General features: G+C 41.1%; 1 protein-coding gene across 4 annotated transcripts in view; it reads right to left on the bottom strand.

The window, feature by feature from the left end:
• Positions 1-23949, bottom strand: part of ptprub (protein tyrosine phosphatase receptor type Ub) — a 149223-nt gene that overhangs the window by 57181 nt on the left and 68093 nt on the right. For all 4 annotated transcript variants that reach the window (XM_018686786.2, XM_018686795.2, XM_018686803.2 and 1 more), the window contains exons 3-5: positions 13853-14124; positions 5837-5918; positions 3077-3192 (exon numbers count right to left, since the gene is read on the bottom strand). In XM_018686786.2, coding sequence (XP_018542302.1) covers positions 3077-3192; positions 5837-5918; positions 13853-14124 — 470 coding nt within the window. The remainder of the gene's footprint in view (positions 1-3076; positions 3193-5836; positions 5919-13852; positions 14125-23949) is intronic.

The following is a 23949-nucleotide window of genomic DNA, read 5'->3' as shown; positions in this document are numbered from 1 at the left end:
CGGCTAAGTAGCAGTCACCATGACAACACTAGTAAACTGACTTCTATGTGCAAAATTAGTGAGTGCCCCTTTAAGTTATTAAGACCTCTGGGCTGCCTCCCTTTACAAGAATGGCCAAATTCATCAACTAAAACAGTTTCTTATCAAATATTGGGTATTAAAAGTTTTTTAATTTCCTTTTCCATTACATTATTTAGAGAGGTAATTTTGTATGCTGTGTATATACCTACATATTTTTTTTTATTAAAACATCCCTGTACATGCCACAATCCAACCTCCCCCATTAACACACACATACAAACACTCATTACCTATCACTGTGCCTTGCCCTTGTACACAGTTATTGCCCAGTGAACTCTCGGGACACTAAGCTAATAATGTAACAAAATACTTCAATTATTGCTATCTGGGTCAGTTCCTATAAAAGGCTATGTGATTAAAAAGCAGCCAATTGTTTGCAATTTAATTAGAATGGCAGGGCCATCTCTCTTATTTAATCACACAATATGACAATCAGACATGCTTTAATAAAAACAAATGAAATCTTGTTAAAATAATAGTGATTCTGGGGGTGATACATGTCAGGACTGTCGTCCCTTAATGGAGCCCATCTACAACTTCAGTTGTCCTCGGTGTGTGATGTTATTGAACCAAAACATTTAACTGCTCAGCATTTAGAAGTGGGAGGCAGATGGGCTTTAATGCATTAAGGTTTAATCAGTTCAGCACATAGGCTAACAGATGAATAACAGCATGGAGACTTTGTGTTTAGGTGAAAAGCTAAGAATAAGAAAGTGTAGAAATGAGTGTGAAACAAGTGCTCGTTTTAGCATAAAGCAGAAACAGAGCATAAACAAAGGTGAGTTTGAAAGTGGAAGGTGAGTGGAAAGTGAGACACAGAGAGAGACAGTGATACAGAGAAAGAGGGAAAACAGAGAGAGGGGGAGATTCAAATGAATGTTGCATGATGCACCTTGCAGTTGCACCGTGAGAGGCATTTCTCACATTGTTCCACACCATTAAAACCACTAGCATCAGTCAAGTCCATGTAGTCTCAACAAAACACATTGCATCTGACATTTTTTCTCATGTTTTCAGGCCATTCTGTTTGTGTGAAATGGTGGACATGAATCTCGATACTCATCCTTTTGATCTGCCAGTTTTAACTGAATCCAAAGCATGCGAGCATGCTGGGATTAACAAGAAGGCCTTTGGGTTATGCTAGTCCATCCCAGCTTCTGTTGTGCTGCTGATTTTGGGCCATCAAAAACAAAAACAAAAAACCACACACCACACAAACCTCAGGCTGAGCCTTCACAAACAAACACATAAACGCGCACCCACTGATTAGGGTTAAGCAGGCAACAAATCTTTTGACCACTGGAAAAGGAAATATCTCAATCACACACTCCTGTATCCTCCCTGCATCTGTTATATCTCCTTCTCACTACCTAGTGTGTGGATTGTTCAGAAAGGAGGCAGGAGAAATCAAACAAACACAAGATCACTTCATGTTACGCAAACAATCTGGCTGTAGCTAATTGGCGAGGAAACGACAAAACGATCTGTTAATCTGGCAGGCGTGTGCAGCCAAGACTGTGCTGCAGCTGGTACAGCAGGCGTACTGAACACAAAAGGGCACAACAGACAATGACAGTGATGTGAGTACATGTGGAGAAAACAGGTCGGAAAAGTGTGTGTGAAGCGGGGGGAGCGACAGAAAGAGGTGAAGAGGACACTAAAAGGCAGAGGAGAGGCAGGCAAAGAGCATTCCAGTGGCCTGGAGATCTTATTACAGCAGACGTCTGTATGGTTATGCCAGCTAATTACCCAAAGCATTTGTCTTCCTCCTTGTGTTGTGACCAAATGAGTAGTTTGATAAAGGGTTCAGAGAGGTGGGAATGAGGACACTTCAATTACATAAATCACACATCTCCCAATTTCAAACAATACAGTAGGTTTGCCTAAGGTTAACCATGATTAACGCTGGGTGTAGTGGGTGGTAAGATGTTGGCAAAAGCATTGAATGCGTGGCTGCGCAGTAATTGCAGCATAAGATGAAAAAAAATCCTACAGCACAATGATTTTTGGTCTTTTAATCAGGGCTACATAAAGAGGAGGATTTTAAGGCCACAGAGTTATTCCCACCAGAGGTAAGGACTGTATGGCCCATCTGACCTTCACAGAGCAAGCTATTCTAGATGAAAAGACAGATATCTAAAACACAGCACATGATATGAATACAAACAGGAGGCAGTGAAGAAAGTAGAGAACACGATGATCCTATGAGCAATGTAACTTTTCAAAGGCAGTGGAGTGAGGAGGCTTCAAGGCCTTAATGGCCTTCACAGCGTTGAAACTCAGTCTACAGTCTTTTTTTAACATGTCTGGAGCCAATAATGATTCAAAACACAGAGAAAACCTCGTTGCAGTAGTTGTTTAGGTTAACTTACACTTACAAAAGCATTCATGTATGTAGACAGTTCAGTTACACATTATGATTTGAACTGTCTTCTATAATGATTTACTTGGAAGTATTTGTGGATTACTGAATGAGTCTATAGGCCCATAAGGACTACAAAGATACAAAACAACTACAAAGTAAAATGACAGTAAAGACACACAAAATGACCCCAAAGAGATGCAAAACAAGTATAAAGAGACAAAAAAAAAAACAATCACAAAGATACAAAATGATCTCAAAAAGACAAAAGCAACCACAAAGAAAGCAAAATGAGAAAAAGAGATGCAAATCTATGATAAAAAGATGCAAAACAACTCCAAATGGCACAACAGCATGTAGTCATTTTGTGTCTCTTTCAGTCTGGGTGTTTTGGTCCTTTGTAGGAGGGGTGTGGAGCCTTTTATTGTAAGTGTGCTCAGGGGCCCATTGTCTCATAAGCTAAGTAGATAAGTTCCTCCAAAATGTAGTGCATTCAAACAGTCAAGTGTGAAAAACTCCAAAACCAGTTTTTCCTTTTCAGCTGTTGACTGTTTTGGAGGTTAAAAATCTAATAAACTCCCACACATCTAAGTCAGACGCACAGGTTCCTTTAGCCACCATTAAACCACTGACCTCCAGCAGGAACATCTCAGCCTCAGACGCCCTTCCAGCAGCAACACACTGGAAAGTGGCATTTTGCCCAGCATTGACCTCCTCATCTCCTAGCCTGGAGAAGTGCGGCGCCTTATCTAAAGGGACAGACAGACAGAGACACATAGTGAGAACAAAAGACTCCATTACCTTTCAGCCATTCTCAATGCCAGTCAGCTACACAAGACATGTTTTTATCAGGGCTTTTTTTTTCAAGTACATTAACAGGAACTGGCTTTATGAAATGTTTGTTCATAATTAACTTCTTCTCACCAACATTCACTAGGGACATAATGAGGTATGAGAAATTTTTAAGTGGAAAGTTAGAAACAACATTAAACTTCAGCACTGACTTTTTTTTCTCCTCAATTCACTGTTTCAAAGTTAATGAATAACGACTCAAGATAAGATTGTACCAATGCACACTGATGCATGTAACTGCTCATAGCAGTTTGCAAAAATGAACTTCCAAAGGTGGCAGCAGTGATAAAACAAAAGCAAGCAAAGAAAGAAAAAAAAATATATATATATATTTTTTTTAAAGTTTGTATCTTTTGATCCTAGTGGGGGGAAGTTGTTTCATTCTTGGTTTCCATTTCCAGATCCTCCACAGCACACCACAGTGGATGTATATGTCCATCATAATATTACAACAACATTCAAAGTTGGAGCAAACAAAAATATCAAAACATATGGTTTTATTAACACGAAAAGTGTGCATTAGGGTGTAAATGTACATGTTAAGGAATTCACTTAGTGAAAGTAACTTGATAGATAACAACATCAGATTAGAGGCAATCTCTAAATGAGCAGAATGTGAGAGTGGATCTGCAGGAGAAAAACCACAGAGTAAGTATCAGTCTCTCTACATTTTGACTAATAATGTCCCAGCATGCAGTGTGGAGCTGCCAATGAGTCAGTGTGTGGGAGTAGCCCTCTCACCCAACTCTGTGATTAACAATGGAGCAGAGAGAACCAGACCCCTGCAGAGCCAAATCGCTGGGTAAACGCCGGCAGCACTGCCTGCCATCTCTGAGAAATGGGGTAGGACGAGTCGACGTGTCACTCCGAATGATTGACAGGAAGAGATGGTAGAGCGACGGCGATACTGAAGCATTGGGGAGAAGCAAATGTTTGGCTCTCGCTTGTCCCACTGCTTGGTTTTGCACAACGATGCTCTGCTATCTAACAGAGGAGGGAGATGACAATTTGTTGATCTTGTTTGTGTACAGTAAGGGGAGAGAATGCCCGCATTTGTACCCCACAGGTGGCCATGTTTCCTCTGAGTGACTCTCCCTCCTAAGGTTAATTCATAATTCATGCCTGAGAGCCAAACATAAACAAACACCGAAATGAGCCTGAATGGAAAAACAGGCCTTACAGTTGGCACGAACTGCAGTGTTATACAGCTAAATGTGTCAGATCTTATCCTCAGGACTCTTTAGCGTGATAAATATTTCATTGGACTGTAACACTGGTTTCAGAGTCAAAGACTAAGACTCAGGAGAATACAACTAAAATGTCAGCCATGCTTTAACTACAATTCACAAAAAGGAACTTGTTGAGCTTTCTTGTTTAATTTTGTTTTTCATCATGCGACACTTCCCTTTGGTTTTTCACTCCTTCTTTTTTCCTCACGCTGTTCGCTGCCAAGTAACGCGGGCTGGCCGCGTGCCACATCATAAGGCGCGCTCAGGTCTTGATGAGAGTCTTAATTATTTAATGGCCACGGAGGGAGCATTCAGAGGATGCCATCTGCTGTCTCCGGGAGAAACAGGGTGGCTGACTGGGCGGTACGCGTACAGTAGGGGTACAAAGCCATCTCACAGCCTGTGTTCGTTTAATAAAATCACTGGTGGTATCCTCTCCCAACATGACACCCCCTGAAAAATCCATCTCCAAACACTCCAGTGATGACAGTAGGGAGATGTATAAATATTAACAACGTGGTAACACCGAATCCTGAGAGAGCAAAATATCCTTCAAGCTTGTGTCAGTTATATAAGTCACTTGAAAGCGGTATGGACCATGGGTGTTAAATGTCCTGTGAGCTGACAAGAGCCATCGTGCTCTGCAGTGGGCTGGACAGGGAGTGTTTAAGTGACACCGCGACACTTTTGTCCAGGTATTAAGCTCAGAGGGTCTCAGTGTATATGTTTTACACAACGCCCATTGGGGCTGAACACACCCTCACTTTTCCACCATTGACACAAAAAGCCCTGGCCTGCAGGGGTGTATTTATTACACACACACAAAAAAAAGCCATCCTGATGAGAGGACATTTTCATAAAGCTTTTGAAATGTACTATTTGGGGGGGGGGGCTCTCTGTACAAAGTGGCTATTAACAAAAAAGCTACAGCATCCTTCCAGTCAAGCCAGGAAATATAAAAGTGTAGATGTCCTCGGAGAGGGAATTCAAGATTTCACTGATTAACAAATCAATTTGGCTGTCAAACAAGGCTGGAGGCGGTACGGCAGGTGTTTTTTCAGGTTTTCAGGTGATAGGGAGTGTTGGCATTTCAGTGTTACAGTGTTTTAATAGCGCTGCTGTCATCACAGGATGCCTCAGGACAACCTGCAGCACTAATATAAAAGGTCAATCAGGCATTACTCTTCTCCTGAACCTATTTACATTTCATGCTGCTTTGAAATACATTCCCCCAACCCAGAACCACTAAACCGTCTTTTTTTTCCTCCAGGACTCTGTGTAATTGCAATGTGTTGTCAGAAGTGGTACTTACAGCAGGGATAGTTGAGCACCATGATGTCATCTATGGCAATGTAACCTCGCCGCTCCCGGGACACTGTTGCCTCAATCAGAACCTGCAAAAGTGAAGTGAACGTGAATATGCGATGAAATGATTTAATTCATAACCGCGCCAGGAAAAGCATACACTTGTGACTAACCTAATGCTCTCAAAGCTGAAGTGTAAGAGCAATTTTCCAAAGAACACTGAGGGCTGTGCGAATTCTCTGGCTCTTGTTCCCTTTCGATGACAGATGCATTAATTACAAACAAGCCCATCACCACATCATTGCACATCTGCTGACCCACGACAAGAAGCTGGACGATGAGAGAAACAGGAAAGAGATAGAGGCGTATAAATAAAGAGGATGGATAAGTTTTGCCTCAGTCCGCAGGGCCAAAAGAAATAATAGTTTTATCAGCAAGCACACAATGTGGCGCCTGAGTCATGAGTCCCATTCTACATTCAGGACGCAGGCTGCTGCAGAGCCATAACAGCAGATAATACAACTTGCACAGAAACTCAAGGGAGGACAAACCTCCATACCATCCTATGGAACAATAAGCTGGATGAGCGGTGGGCTCTCATGAAACCTAATCAATATCAAATCACCATCCTCAGTAATAGTGAGAGAGTTATGAGACACAGGGGTGATGTTTGTTTTCTCTGCACCAAGGACAGTCTTCCATCTACTCGTTTGATCGAAGGCCAGCTTTGAGTTATTGTTTCTCATAATCCTCTGACCAAATGATTACAACATGGTTCCTGTCACTGGGTCTTGATTTTACTGAAGCACACACACACACACACACACACACACACACACTGAAACTTCTTAGACCCTCCAAGCTTCTCTAAATGTGCGTGTCTGATGTCTGTGTTTACACGTAGGCGTAGCTTCAATATATTATCGAGGACTGGAGCTCAATGTTATCAAAGTCATATAACTGGATTAAGACAGGTTATACTGTATCTTCATCCAGCCATTTTTTGGGAGTTGTATATCTATTACACTGGGGCTGGGTATTTGAAACTTTTCTATATCTGTACCAATATGATACCTGAGTTTTCATGCTGATAGAAAAACAATATGTTTTTCTTTCAACATACAAGCTCATTCTTTACTTTGGAGGCGGTGGTTTCAAATCCACAGTTATCTTGTCTAAAGAATTTAACCACATCTCATGGACTACCTCTGTGAAATTATCTGTCATTGGGTGGTGATGCTGTGGTTGAGAGCTCTGGAAACAAATTGCAAAGAGACCTGGAGTAAAGATTTCTCAAGATACATCTTTTAAGATCTTAACCACATCAGTGTTTTTTTTAATTATTATTATGCATTATTCAATCTGAGAATGAAAGCCCTGGAAAAGCTAGAAAGTGGACCTTGAGTTCCAACCTCTGTCCACATAAATCAGTTTATATATCATAGCCAGCTGGCTAAGACTGGCACATTTACAAAAATGCTGAGTCAACTTTTCATATCGCACAGTTTTTGATGCAAGTTGCTGAGGTTGCTGAGGTTACAGTTCAGCCAGTACTGAAGTTCAAAACCCAACCCAATATGACACCCAGATTATCTTCACCGCCACAATCCACTTGTGTTTGCACACCTAAATTGATAGTCACAACTTCTGCATGACCTCTGCACAAACAAATTCTAGCCTTTCTCACTCAGCAGGACAGAGACAGTCCACCTCCCTGAACCTGGAGAGGAAGACTTGTGATTACAGCAACAATTGGTGTGACAACATCCCAGACTGTGCCTGACCCCCGAGGGCACCTCCACGGACAACACTGTGATGGGATGTGAGGAGATTGGGGTCATCTAAAAGACTCCAGACATAATAGGATGCAGAGAGCCCGGGAGTGCAGGCTGGAAGCTGACAAAAGGAGAGGTGGAGGGGAGAGGAGAGGGGTGGAGAGGTGAAAGGGAGAGCGGGAGGAAAGGTCCTGGCTGCTGGGCCTCTGAGTTGGAGAGTGACCCTGCTCTGTCTATAGCTGGCTGCTCTCCTCCGGCTCAGGGAGGAACACTGAGGCTAATCTCCTTCTGCCAGAGTCAGTGCTCCTGTTTGTTCTCAGACACTGCTGGAACTTGAGCTGGAAGATGCTTTAAAAAAAAAAAACCACACATTTCCTGTTTTCATCATTTCAAATTTACTACCTTTTTTTAGCTGGTCTATTTTCTTAAAAGCCTACGCCTCATTTTGCACACCTGCCTAATCATACAATATTTACAACACTGATTAAAACACAGTATACTTCAATATGTTGACCTGAATTAGCTTACACAGCTAATTCAGGTCATTAGACTGCCAGGCCATTAGGCTAACATTAAAATTAGCCAGAAAACACTGATTAGGCTTAATGGTACACAAGGAAGAGGAAAAAAATGTCTTGAAAGTCTAATTGAAGGTGTTATTAGTCTCTGCTGAGCTAAAGCACTCAATAAGAGATTGATTGCTGGTTAATCCTCAGTCTTCTTAGCCATTAGGATAGCAGGTTATTAAGAGAGAGACATTCAGGGCATTTGTCTCAATAAACAACCTTCCCAGATTTTTATTGAAAGCCACTTTCCCAATGAAACTTTCCATATGCTTGTACTTTATCCTAATGAGTGGTTACTTTACTTAGAAAAGATTTTTAAAAACACTGGAATCATCTTGAGAAGAAAATAAATAAAAAAAATAAAAGTGTGATACACAATGATTTACGACTGATATAAAAGGCACATTAGGAGAACATATTACATCAGTCCGTAATATTGGCTTTCACAGTAGAAGCAGCTGTAATGTATACAAATCAAGAGACGATTTATCTGGCCCTATAAACCAGCTTCCACCTTTCCCACTCCAGTCAGGAGACACCATTAGACACAGAGGTCTTTCACTCACCATTAGATGCAGTCATAGATAAATATCCCCTTTAAATATTCACAGACAAAAGGTCACGTGCTGTAAATCTGTTAAGGTGGAAAATGCCAAAGGATAACAGTCTGTGTCTGAGAATATGGTTAGGAATCTCAATTTGCTCTCTCCAGTATTTCACAAGACCCCTTTCCGTAGCCATGGGCTCAGCTTGGAGGACTCTCAGCAGACTGCAGTGAGGAAAACGGGAGATATTATCAGGCAAGGCTGAGACATGAGGATTCTTATTTACAAGTCTTTGATGTGTCTCCTGCTGCTAACTTGTTCCTTTTTTATTGTTTTTTTTTCTTCTTAAAGAAATTTGTCTAATAAGTAAACAAGATGGCGTCATGGGAAAAGCCTTGCCTGGTTTGAGGGGTCGAGTAAAACAGGCAAGATTTGTACAAAATATGCTAATTCCATCAAGAAGTGTGACTTTAAATAATTCAGATTTTGGGGAAATGCGCTTATTTGTATTCTTTCCAAGACTGAAATTTGAAGATCAATTCCACTGTTATGACATGACTAAGAGAAGCTGCACCCAGTCGCTGCGCCTGACCGCCTTTGGCTGAAATTTATCCTTTTTGTTTCTCCTCGACAGTGTGTTCTTGCTGAGCTGTGGCAGAGGGGTACTTCCTGGTAGCCCATGGGTTTGTGGCTCCATGCATTTTTGAAACCTACACACAACTACCAGGCCAAAGCTACCCACTCGATTTGACTGACTCAGACTGCTACAGCCTAACATTAGCTTAGGATCCTCTAATGCATTTGCTCTCTTACAGTGAAGTCTTAAGAGGACAGAACCATGTCACGACCAGCACGGACAAAAGCAATGATTACACTGGAGACATGCACATTTGACGTGACATGTGAGTATTGTATTATGAAAGACTTGGAAGCAATCCCAACCTATCATGACAGCAGCAAGAAACACCTGCAACAGGTGAGATGTAGTGAAGGAAGTGATAAATAATATACGTAATATCAACACATGGGGAAAGGAAAAAAAGTAATGAAAGATGGAAGAAAAGCAACTTTGAAGAAGATTCTGACATTTGGAAGGAGACGTAGAAGTGAGAGGAAAGTGAGCGATGGTAAAGAGGGGGGTGGGGGGTGGGGGGTGGGACATGTCTCCAGCTCTAGTTGGCAGTCTTGGAGGGCTGGATAACATCTTTAATATTTGATAACAAGGTTCTCTAGGTATTGCAAACACTTCTGCCAATAAGAGGCGGGGAGAAATATGGCAATGTACACCAGGCACACACGACATCTTCAATCGAGACATCTCAAGGTGATCTTACTCTCTGAAGATTTCCACCCCAAAATCCATTGAACTCCAAATCCCAATTTCACAACTGTGATAGGAGGAAGTGATGTGTATGTAATGCTTGTCACCTCCTGACATTAATATAAAGGGTAACCTTATGAACATGGTGAGAGCCCTACGTGAATGATAAAATCTTTAAAAGGTGCTCAAGCAAGAAAATAATTTTTCAAATCACCAGGCAGGTGAACAAATAAGATTGGGGTGATTTTGGTTTTCAGCATATTAATCCTCTTAGTTTTGGTGATTACCAGAGAATTGCTCTGACTGTTTTTAATTACATTCCACAATGACATTTTCAAGACATAAACAGCGGCAGTGACTGCTGTAAACAAGGCATTTCATTACACCCAAAATCGTGAAACGAGCGAGCTCGACCGTTATCTCACATCTGTATCTGTGCGGTGCAAAAGGCTACACTGACATTTAGTCTCCTTGTGCTGTAGGCATAGAACTGGGAGCTCTAATATGACCTGAAATCTAATAAGGCGGAAAAACCTGCGGATTTGAAAACTGTCTCCAAAATGATGTGTGTTCTCCTGGGATTTTATTTTACTCAGAGACAATGATAAGAAATGCCTATTCTCTACCTCTGCTTCAAGAGAGTGCTTTGCTAGTTTAATGACAGGGTAAATCTGCCTGTCTATCACTTAAAATCCAAAGCGATTGTATTAGACTTGCTATGGAGCTGATATAACCAAAACCCTTTAGAATTTAAAGTCACACAAGCTCCAGCTAACGTGCTCCAGAGCTAAAAGTCTCAGGTGAATACCAAGAAGAACTGCTGAAGCAAACCAGGCTGCAACAGATCCCAATTGTTCCCTTTTTTGTGTTTACCTATCTGTTTTTGTCGCACTGTTGGTGGTTAACAACAGAGAATAGCTAGGCATAAGATGCTTTTAAGGAAAACATTCAGCCTGACACCTCCCCAGTCACCCTTTTCTGTTTCATCTGTGTAACAGAGAGCAGTGACGTGTTGCGAGACAAGACCCACTGTCATTCCACATTGATGAGGTTTTTGACTGCTGAGGGATTAGCAGTGTAAGCTGTGGTGTATGTGACTTTGTGTGAACAGTTTCTTCAGCTTTCTCTGTACTGAGAAGCAGCACAAGGTCAGCTGAGTTGAAGTGAAATGTAAAATGTGAGAAAAGAAGTCGGGGAAGGCATTATTTTAATTCCCCGCATGCTGCAATGAGGTATTCTTTAATGGTTCCAATACCTGGTGACCAAATCCCCAGTATTAGCAAATTTAATCCAATAAATTTGAACACTGTGTTTTCCCCCCACATGAGATAAAAGCTAGGCCATTAGCAGTTTAAGCTGTTCTATTAAAAGGCCATACTGTCAATACTAATTTAAGGCCCATCTCCTTCTCCTGTACTGTTTGTCCTGTCTTCAGAGTCATCTACTCCTCCTCATAAGCCCATTATAAACCTCCTTCTCCTAACTGGAGCTGCTCATTGGCAGCCACAGCACATCTCTGACTCACCTATGAGCCATCACTGTTTACTGGGATGCCAACAGGACTGTTGAGACAAGAAAGCACACTGCAAACTCCACTGGGGAAGGGGAAGGGGAAGGGAGGACATGGAGAATGGAGCAGCTAAACACACAGAAAAATTCAACAGCACTTGAGCAAAGACAGAAAAAGACAAAGCACGATAATACGTGTTATTACTGTATTCATGACTTGTCTGTCCTGATGTGGATATAGGGCAGAGTCAGTGGTTAGGTAGTCTGTTTTATAATAGCTCAGCTCTTACTGCATCCATCAGCAGTGAGGCACTCTTTAGCAAGACACTCAACCATTTTCAGCTCACTCACTGTTAAACATTCGGTATAAGAGCAACAGCTATTTAATAGGCGTATTATAAAAGTAATGATTCCTTCTGAAAATGCCATGAAAAGAAAAGAATCTGACATTAAGGACCTCATTATTTGCAGTAAAACTAGGCTGATGAGTGGCTTTACTTGCAGTCCTTGCTAACCTGTTTATAAGGGGCAAAGCTCAAGAGAAGTTATGACTGTGGCACTGATTAATGGAGCTCACAGTGTTATTGAATATTCATTTGTGGCTATTCAAATGACACCCAAAAATACAGGAAGTTGCTAGCTCCACCAGCATCCATAACTTACAGTTTTCCCCCATGGATGGTCTCTTTTGCTTTGGTTTACATTCTATATTCTCATTTTAAATAAATGTCAACAACTACGGAAAATACTAAATTCTAGAGAAGACAAAAGTAGGATTATTTTGTTGGAATTTAAAGGAAATATCAGCATTTTGGGAAATACATCTATTCAGTTTCTTGCCTGAAATTAAAGATCTATACTAGTCTCATATCTGTAAACTGAATATGAAGCGAGAGCCAGGAGGCGATTAGCGTAGCTTAGCAGAAAATAGCTAGTCTGTCTCTTTTCAAACATAAAAAATGTCCACCTACCAGGACCGCTAAAGCTCACTAATTAACATGTCATGTCTAGTCTGTTTAATCCCTTTAATCCCAACAAAAAATACTGCCTAGCAACCTCACGGTGACGACCAGACTCCAGGAGGTCACAGCACCTAGCAAAGAAATAGTCCAGCGCGTAATCCCTCGTAAAACCACAACTTGTTTTTACTCTTCAGTTGTTGTACAGATTAAACTAATGAGAACAAATTAGTTAATTAATGATCTTAAGAAGTGCTGGCAGTGTTTGTTTGTTTTTTGTTTTTTTGCCTTTGGACAGAGCCAGGATATCACTGTTCATGCTAACCCAAGCTAATGGTGTCCTGGTGCTAACTTTATTTTGAAGAATGGTATCAATCTTGTCAGCTTGAAAGAGAATCAGCATGTTTCCCAAATCATCTTACTATTCCTTTAACAACAAATCCCATGAGGCTTTGGTAATTTAAGACAAAGACTGGAATGCTGTATATTTTTCAATGCTACAAAATAATAATACTGAAAATAAAGCCTCTAAGACTTTGTATATGTCCTTGTGCATGGACTACAGTATGTGTGGGTGTGTTACTGTATATCTGTTTGTGTCTGTTAACCTAAAATAGTTTATCATATTTTCAGATGACCTGATGGTAGAACAGTGTCACCCTCCATCCATGCCCCTGTTTGTACAAAAGACTATTATTTACGTAGTGAAGGTCAGATCTCGCAGGGCCGAATAGAATTTAATTAAACTTTGGGGGGGGGGTTGACAGTTCTTGATAAAATGCACACTACTCAACTTAATTGCTTTTTGACAGCTCCGCAGAGTTTGCAGAAAAAAGAAATTAGATTAATAGATGGATATCCCTTGTGCTCACCTGACTGCTCTACAGACCATAGCAGGAATCCACATTTGATGCCAGTCACTGTCTGTCTTTTGTTGGTAGTTGGAGTCTGCTGAATACCCTGTAGACAGGCCTTAGTGGGTGAAATCTCTCCCAAGGATGCCCATGTGAGACCTAGTTAGGGCCCTCGAGTGCTAACGTTGGCTACATTCACAAGGGAATCAATGCTAATTAAATTGCAAATGCAAGTAATTAAGACCACATTCACCCCCAGGCTAAAACGAGTGGTGATCAACACAGCCATATTGTGTAACATTTTTCAGCTGTACAAGATGTTGGTCAATGGGGTCTGCAGATCTTCATCCCAAAAATGAAACCTCTTATGACTGTTCAACTCCTCAGCAACTGGTTTCATCAACATCATGAAATCAAAGTCGGACCACTACGAGCGCGGAGAGTTAACAAGACACATCATCATATGTAAGAATAAGGAATCTTGAAGCTCGTACCTGGTATTCATTAGGCCAGAAGGTGCTGACAGCCAGCTCAACCTGATGCCACTGCTTTCCGTGAGACCCCGACGTGTTCCACACTGGACTGCCGAGCGGACCACCGTTGACTCGTACGTATGCCCTCAGGGCCCCGGGGCTGTGGCCATCGCGACTGTACAGGAAGTAGCTGAACTGGACGCAGTGTGTGTCATTTTCACTGAGCGACTGCAGCAGCAGCTGAGCACGATGACCCACGGCATGCTGGGAGGAGTTCACCAACATATAAGATCCTGCAAGGGACAGAAGAAATGTATCATTAATTAATAGTTTTCTATGTATTTCATAGTATTCAGTGGTTGGTTTTGAAGCCAGTCGCTGTATATTTTAACTGGTAGATATCTGCAATTTTAAGCCTAAAAAAATGTGTAATCTAAATCATTACATTCCCTTTAGACCAGCTGGCAATTATGCGTCAGGAACAGACGTCATCCACAAGTTGTGGCAGTGAAGCATGCATTTTAAAAAGTTAACAAGCAGCTTATATGCCTGCAGTGTTGAATCATAAATTGGAAATCGAAAGCAGCCAAACAGACGTCTTTCCCGAGGCAGTAATAACAAATAACTTGTTGGTCGTTGTTTTTTTTGTCAGAGTTTTTTTTATTCATGTATTTCATATTAATGGATATTTATGGTATTTTACAAATGTGTTTACTATGTTGTTTTCTTTAAAAATGAGAGCCATTAAAGAACAACTTTGACATAACGTACTGCAAGTGTGCACTGTTTTGTAGTAGATTTACATATCAGAGAAGAACTGCATGAGGAGATGCCCAATATAAGCTGATTATTAAGTTAAGAGGAACTGCTAAATCTTAAACCCTCAAGTTAAACTTAAATGACTTGCTTTCAGATAAACTGGACTGTGATTAATGTAGCGAAAAATATCTATAGCATAACAATATACAGCACACACTTACATCAGTCTTTATCTTGTGAATATATCCATAGCACAGTTTTTACTAGATTTATAGGAAACTGGTGAAGGTTTTTATATGAGCCACTGACAGATTTGTGTTAAGCAGACTCATATGAACCAAAGCACAAGTGTCACAAAGGAACAAATCTGCTTTTAACCACATTCAGAAAGGTGAAACCACAAGAACAAAAATGAAAGTATTCTCCAGCAACTCACTGCTGGGTGTGTAGGCGGTTGATAACAGGAAAAGAAATGTGGCCCGTTGAATAAAAACGACACGCTCTGCGCTGGCTATGGCACTACTTCTTGTGAATACTGGAGAGAGACACAGAGAACAAGAGAGAGAGATGGGAGAAAAAAGCTGACAGACGGCGCTAGAGAAAGAACCGATGGCAGTTCTCCCTCTGCAAGGTGACGCCGAGGTAGGAAACAAGATTCACAAACCCCCGCCCCCAAAAGCTTTCTCTAATCAGGATAACATAGCCCCATTGCCCTTTGCCTAGCATCTGTCCTGCCTTGAGTCTGTGCCCGCTAACATGATTAGCACAACAATGTTGGGAGACCTTCCTGTGTACTCACATAATCAAGCCTGTTGTCTTTGTACTCCAAGGTCTTTCTGTTCTCAGTCAGAAATGAGCCTGGGAGACCAGACAGTCACAGTCTTGGTGCCAGGTGTCCTGAAGACACATATTCTCCACTCCGATGTAACAGCATGTGAATCCTGGATTGCCAGACAGAGAGGGAATTCTTTACATCCCACACAGTCTGCACCTCTAAATTGGGAAACATCCCCAACAAAAGAGCACACAGAATCCTCCTTAACATCTTCCCACCTTCTAAACAATTCACCATTCAAACATAAGTACTGAGTTATGCGTACAGAACTCTTATTTGTCCCTCAGGCGCAGAAAAAATAGCTTTTGTCTTTCTTTTAACAGAGGAAGCTCATAACGAGACACCTGATGGAGTCATCTGGTTTTTCTCCAGTGCCACCCATCTACTGAGAAAACACTAATTGCCTCCTCAAGTGCAAATAAGGTAAAACACCAAAAATCACAGGCTGATGTTTTACATAATGAGATTAAGATTCAAAACCTTCAACCCCAAGCTATAAATATAGTTAAACTGAGGACCACAGAGAAGTCGGGATGGTCATTATCCAGAGGCTAGAGTGCGGCCTTTGCTGCAAAGCCCCATTGCCCTGCAGCTCACTGTCAACAGCCCCTGATTTGTGTCTTGTCCTGGCCAGGGGATCTCAGCACTCTCATTTCGCTTTGCTTAATTAGATCTTTCAGAATCCGTCTCCCTCTCCTGAACCCTCAAGGCCCACAGGGGACTCATAAAATAATAGCAAAGGGCTGAAGAGTTGCAGCCGTACTGTCCTCACTGCTGGTTATATCCTGGATGTGTGCCCCTTGTTTTATATATAGACATTATTAACACCTTTTCTGTTGACTCTGCAAGTTACTCGAATGTCACGTGAGGACACACGAAGCGGCTGCTCTGCTGCTCTTTAACCCTCCTTGGAGAGTCAGATTGAAGGAAGGTTGAAGTCATATATTTAATAAAACATTGTATGTGAGTTCATATGATGTAGGAAAATGTCTACGAATTAAACATTGTACTAAATTGAAATTAGGTTCTGGACACAAAGAGTAGTCAAGGAATATCAAAGCCTAAAATGTACAGACATTTTCCTTGTAATTCATCTGGTTTATTCCTTTTTGTTTCTTTGTTTTTTTGTTCTCCAAGACTTAAGCAAAATTTGTTTTTAATTTTGTTTTTGTTCTGATGGGGTTGTAAGGAATGATTATTGTCATCATCAGTAAATCTTTTGATTATTCTACTGAATACATTAGATTTTATAAACGTAAACAAAAAACAAAAACAAAAAAAAACAAAAAAAGTTGAACAATGTGCATCATGATTTCCCACAGCTCAAGTTGATGCATTTAAATTGTTTGCTTTCCCTCCAAAATGCCAAAAGTATTGAAATTTTTCATTCCAGCACATACATTTCTTTTCAATAAATGACTTCATTGTTAAATGACTTCAGTTTTCACAATAGCTGCAATTAATGTTCTGTGGACCAACTAATCAATTCATTCTTTCAAATGGTTCTGTATATGCATTTCATCTATTCAGCTACTGATTGTATTTCTGCTATGAACATTTACTGTCTTTGCCAACAAAGTATACAACAAATTAAATAAAAAGAAAGCCTTAGATAAGGCACAAATATTTCCACACGTAATTACATCTGAGCAGACATGAGGGAGGACAGGAGACAGAAAACCTCTCTGTACTTATTTCAACGTGTTCCTTCTCTGACAGTGTGACATGATGGTGTATTTTGGGGGATGATGGTGCAAGGAAAAGTCTACAGCACTGGCACTCTGCCCAACCTTCTCTACCATGACTACAGAGTATAGAGGCACAGCATGACTGCAATGCTCTGTGGAAGCACAGTATTGACAAAGGGGAAACATACATGTCAAGACAAACATTGTTTTCTGATAAAATACCAAAAGGAAGGAGACCTGGGGTCAAAGGATGGCCTGTGGAAATGTGTACTTCAGTGCTGGATTAGTCAATATTAAACTTGAAGCCAGTCAATTTAGCTTTACCTTGAGATGAGAATCCACTGAATAACAACCTCTTAAGGAGCTAGGGAGGTGAAGAAGTTCTTACTCTCCACCAAGTCATTATTGGAAAGTAAAGAAGAGGTCAGCGTGACAGATAATGCCTGGCCCACACAAAGTAATGACACTGATTCTGCCACTCATCGAAATCCTTGGATTTATCTGTAAAGTACTCCTCAACTGGAAGTTGTCAGCCTTTGTAATCATCAACTCCCTGAGTACACTTTGACTGTAACCGTCAGTATGTCATTTGCTCTTAAGCCTTCATAAGTCTTTTTGTTCTTCTACCTGAACTCATTTTAGCTATCACTTCAATGACACTCCAGCCTGGAATATGTTCAATTACACTCTTATATAACAGGTCGATCAAGCTTTATTCAAAAAAATGCTTTTGTCAATGTAATAACATCACTCTGTGAAGCTCTGTAATGACAAATGACTGCACTTGTTGATGCATTTACAGGATGTTCCTGTGTCGACTGTTGTAACCTCTTAACCACTTCTTAATCAGTTTTGATATTTACATTCAGCTGCTAGCATTATATGAAGATTAGGTGCTGTAACAGGAAGATGGATTAATGCTCAGGTTTTATAAACATATTAAAATCTAACATAGTCATGTAATAAGCCACTGGATCTAAACTTTAACACAAGGTATAAAAAGCCTGAAGACAATACATTTTCTTGATATGGGTATCACCATCCATCCAACCTCTCAAACTGCTCTCATTAAGGTCACACAAAAACTTATTTTGCTGGCTGCTGTCGACCACTCCATTTTAGTAGCCATTCTGGAAAAGAAGATCAGCTTTAAGGACCCAGATCTATCTATCTAGACCCTCTTTTGACTTTAAACTTTTACAAGCTACATTATACTGTAGATATTTCAGCCCCACATGATTCGCAAGACAGTCTGAAACTCTCAGGCAGGGGTCTCCTACTTGTTCCAACAAAATGCTTGACTACCCAAAGGTAGCCTTTTCAATCTGGGCTTTGAACTACATATATGAGCACCTCAGGCTATAACCAAACCAATATCATCTTTTTTCATTGTTTTACTCTGCAATCTCTTCTGTTTGTCATGTTCACATTTTTCATTAAAAGGCAAATGCTGGAAAATAAATTAAACTAATCAGATCAAACTGTAGTGTTTAGTGCTACCATGCACAAGACAGCATCTCTCATGAATTATACTCCAAAGCACCATGAAATCTGATAAAGTTCCATCCATCCATTGATGCCCCTCCCAAGGGCAAAAGAACATCCATAACAAGATTAGGAGTGATCCAGCACATCATAATTCATATAGAGCACTGCTGGACTACAACCTGGTCACAGGCTGTAGGTGACATTATCTGTGGCAAGCCACAACAGATGAATAGAGGAAAGGAGGACGATAAACAGAGGGTGGGGTCTGGGATGTGCAGCATTAATACATTAGATGAGGTCACAAACATGAAGCCAGGAAAACACGAAAAAGGAAGACACAAAATTGTTAATGTGGGAGATGGTAAAAATAAAAAGGGAAAGAACATGAAAGTAGAACAGAAGCCTGAAGCGTATTTTTTTGTGTAAAATGCACCCAAGCCCTTCTCTATGTGACCCATTCAGCAAAACGTTGTTCCTCTCCAAGGCCAGAGTCTGAGTGATCTCAAATACACAAGAAAATAGAGGGACCAGAGGTTTGAATATAATGGGATCAATGGCTGTGTTTAAGATCCGTCCTTGATGCTGCTTGCTGTGCCATTACTGTTAGTCTGAACCCAGACCAGCTCTCAGAGCATCGGCCTTGATGCTTGTCTTTTCACCAGGTGCCTTCATCCTGCCCTGTTCTCTCCTCTGAGAAGGTCATGTGGGATTTCAGACTCAATCTCTGAGGGTCCGATGTCCCCCAGCTGTTTATTTGCTGCTGTCTGCAATAACCTTCAGCACAAATAAGTAAATAAATAAATAAAGTGCTAAGCTGAGAAAAGAATGGAGCTTTGGCCATTGGCCTTAGAGGCACATTAGTGCTGTCATTTCCCTGATATCTGGTCTCTCTCTGAGAAAAACCAGCCTGCAAATGTACAATTGCCTCATCATGTAGTGAAATTGTTCGCAGAGCAATAAGAGCTTTCAGTGGTGTGTGTCTATATATACACACACACATATATATACATAACATAAATGGAGGTTTTGATATAAGGAAACCCACTGAGAGGATGGACAAGTTCCCTTCCTAATGGAAGATCCCCTACAGGGACAAAGCAATAATAACACATCACAGAGACTTAATCGACTTAGAGCAATGACAGCGTTCCTACTAGGAGGCTGAGGCTGACTTTATACTCAAAAACAAAAGCAGCACAACAATTTCAACAAACACGTAGCAGTGATTTTACCAGTCTTAAAGGTTTTACCCATTTATGTTTTACTCCACATTCACAAGTGAGAAATCATAGGTAATACCCTATTTATTTTCAATTTGTCATCATTTACGCCTACAGTTCTACAAGTGCTTAGAGGTAACCTCTGCTTAATTGTGTTGAAGGTATTCTACTTAAATCTCAAAACTGCTGTTATCTTTTTTTTTTTAACAAATGAGTTAGTCCTTTCAGAAAGAGTGAAGTCAATCCTCATTGAACTCTTGGCAACAAAGAGAGTGAGCGTAGCCCCAAAATCAGAATTAAATCAAAATTAAACCATATTCACTTAATATTAGTCAATGTTGTGTTTACAGCTTATTTCTGCTGCACTCAACAGGCTAAAAAAAATATCAATTAAAGCATGTTTTAAATTCACTTAAATAAATCCAGGATGTCACAAAAGCAGCAAACACAGTATAATCATGCATTCAAATCTAGGGTGTCTTTTTGCAACCAAAAAGAAAAACCTCACATATAGTAGTTCAGACATAAATAGCATATTCATTCAAAATCTGACATTTACGCCGACGGGACACACACCTCCTCACACACACACACACCACCATGTTAGAAAAGCGAAAACATCAGCGTTGGCTGCAGCTGGATCAATAGAGCAGCCTACCAGCTTTGCATCAGGGCACTGAGGACTGACAGGTTTTCCATTCCCAAGGATGACACACCACCTGAAGTGCGGAACCTAATCTCATTTTCACCCCACCCCGCACCCCCACCCCCCCACTCAGTCATCATTCACAGCTCCACCTCCGTCATACTCATTCTCTACCATTCATATCATTTTTCATTGTTGCCGTCGTCATCCATCAAGCAGCGTCTCTTTCTCGCTCTCCCACGACTTTAAAATATTCAAAGCGGTGTACAGTACGTATTGACATTTTCTGTTCTTTGAAACAATCCTCTCCTCCGGCTGTGGTATTTTTCATTGACCGAAGATCAATTTCAAATGACATCTCCTCTGTCATTCACTTCTAAATGTTAATAATGGAAGAGTTTTCACTTCATCAACTTATTGCTTCTCATCTGCGCACAGTCTATCCAATTTGGAGGACTTTAAAGCAGCCTTAGTCATCTATACCCGGTGTCCTCATTTTATGACTTCATTGTTCTCCAAAGTCCTGATTTAAAATGCAAAAACAGAGCAAAAGGTGAGGAAAGTATTGAATTAGGCTGTATGGTGCCACAGGGCACTCTTAACCTTTTTTTCCCCCCACTGTTTTTCCTTTGTCCACACTCTTTAACAACCCATCCTCAATTTCTCCTTTAAACTTCATCTTATCCTCTCATTCTGAGCGAGAGCTGTGACTGGTTTTTCTGCAGGTCTTTATCGCTTCAAGTAGAGGGCCAGTAGACCATTACCCGTGCCTCTGGGGACAGCATGGTGCAAACAGGGTAGAAATGGAGAGTGAGAGAGAGAGTAGAGGGCCACCTCAGGACTGATGTTCGAGCAGAAAATAAATGAAATACAAGTGGTGCTATTGTCGAAGTAGCTCGTGCCTTCCAGCGTCTGAGAAAGATAAGGCCACGTCAGCAAGTGTCGTTGTCTTCTTTCCAAGGAGAGGGGGAGGGGGGAGGAAAGGTGCATTTTCTAAACAGTCTGCTCGCACTGACCTTTTGAATTGTCCTCCAGGCAGTTAGGGATCAACTGCCAGATTTGCCCAGGAGAGAGGCGGACGAGCGGACACATGAGAAAAAAGGAGGAAGGAAGGAAGGAAGGAAGATGAACACTTTCTATACGCCTCAGTCTGTTTGCCTTGATGCATTCGAAACTCTCAAAAAATCCCTCAGTTGTTCTATGACTGTATAGAGGCAGAGGAGAGGTACACACACTGATAGGTATTGCCAGTCATCACCTGACATAGCCTCTGAAAAACACTCCCGCTAATTGGGCTGTGTTCAAAATAACTTTCTCATTCACTCCACACTTCCTATACAGTAGCAGACACACCAGTTTACACTGTGGTGCAGTAAATTTAAATTTTAGACACTTGACAATGAATAATAGTCATTTTTCGTCGCCATTGACAGCTTCAATGTCACACCTATAAATAACTTTGCATTACAGGACTGTTAACAGAAAGTAGTGTATGTATCCACACAACTCTGCTGCATCTTTACCTCATACTTTAATTGCTGCAAACATAAAAATTGTCTAACTGAGTTGGCTACTGTTAGGCTCCTTAATCACAAAAGTTAATTTCAGGGGTGCTGCAGCTATTCACTGACCATGAAGCACATTAATATATAACAACTGTGCATCCGTTATGTGACATGACGCTGCTGGAACACAAAATAGTTCTGTGTTTCTCTGGGGTAACAAAAGAAGAATAAAGCACAATCACTAGTGTTGATGAGACATCTCTAAAAAGTGTTTCTGATATTTTAGGACCAAAAGTACTCAAATTTAAAGTATCTCATAATTTTGATTTCCTAAGTCATAAGTGGAAACCTCCAAAAGGCACACCAAGTGAGTTCACTGATTACTTCCTCCTCAATGCCTGAAAGTGAGCTAATCACTGCAGTCCTCATACTCTCTGAACTGCATGGCACATGATTGACCATTCGTGCTGTCAGCTAAACCATATTCAAAGCCCTAATAAGGACAACTCATTTAGGAAATAAAAGTGGAACTTCTGATTTCTAAGTCTGAGTCAAGCTATTACAGAAATCATTCAAAATGAACAAAAATGCTTCCCATGGCATGGACGATTGTCACACCAGCTGTCCATCTGAAACCTCAGCCAGACAAACAGAGGTGGTGTCTGCTGCAGTCCTGGAAAAAAACTAAAGAAAATCCTTCACACACTAGACCGGATCTTGACCATATGACTGACATTAGCAAGTCATTAAAATAGATTAGTTCAGCTTTAACTGCCAGAAATGCAAATGAATGGAATAATTGCAAATTTGTCTTTTAATGCATTCAGAACTGTTAAAATTCATAAGAGTCCCTCAAAACTGAGCAGTTAAGACACTGATGGACCAGAGCTGTGACTCTGATGTTTGGTCCAAGGAGTCATTAGGAGATGAGGTGTTGCAGCAGAGGTACTCCACCTACGGAAGCACAGCAATACCATGCCACAAACAACAAACCATATTAACATAGATTTGGTTAAATTGAGCACATCTTACAATAAAAATAAAAATATTATTTAGATAAACATTTGTAGTTTGATGGGGTATTCAGAAAATGAATTGTAACAAATACATCAGGGAGTTCATACTTCTTCCTCTTCTACTTCATCTCCTTGCTGAGTTGACAGGAGCTTGCCACCTGCAGTGTCCACTAACACACAGCATGGGCGTGTGCGCGCACGTGGCAACAAGGATAAGATCACCCCTGGAGCTCTAAAGGTTGGTCGGGGATGTAATCAACCATGTGGTCAGGCTATAACCTCTATCTCAGACAGACAAACTAGATAACGAAGAGGCCCTGATTAATTTTGTCTTCATTTGGTCTGTAAGGGGGACAGAAAAGCATCTCACCAATGTGCCATGCATCACCATTAGCAGCCTGGTCAAAGTGCAAGCCCGCACTGCTGTTCTGCAGAATGAACATGTCACAGGGCATCTCCAGGCCAGCAGGAAACTGCATTGAGCAGATTGAGACCAACGCTATAAATGAACTGCGCGACAATCAAAGGGGAAGTGTTTGAAACTGAGATGTGGACTAGAAAAGAATATGAAGATGGTCTTTTGATGTGAATGTTTATTGCTCCACCCGCGCTTTGCAGGACAACAACCGACTGCAAATGCCTCTCTGTGCGGCTGACGGGGAGGCTGCAATATGCCCGGACTGGTCAGCCGCCTCCCACTGGAAGCTGTGATAAGAAAGAGTCTGAACACGCAGGAGAAAGAAGCTGGGACCTTGTTGTCGTCGTGCTCGAGCTGTGACTCTGGGGTGTTGCAGAAATCCATAAGCCCCCCCCCCCCAACTCAGCAGCACTTTATCAGCCGGTCATCACCCTCAGAGAACACATCACGCGGCTCTGAAAGACACACTTTCTCCCTATAACACAATTAGCCTGGAGTGTTCATAACAGCAAATACAATACTGATAAGTGCTGCGCTTCACTG

This window comes from Lates calcarifer, linkage group LG15, assembly GCF_001640805.2.
Source record: "Lates calcarifer isolate ASB-BC8 linkage group LG15, TLL_Latcal_v3, whole genome shotgun sequence".
Lineage (NCBI taxonomy): Eukaryota > Metazoa > Chordata > Actinopteri > Centropomidae > Lates > Lates calcarifer.
The sequence above is the reverse complement of the archived record's forward strand: the minus strand, read 5'-3'. Positions and strand labels throughout refer to the sequence as shown.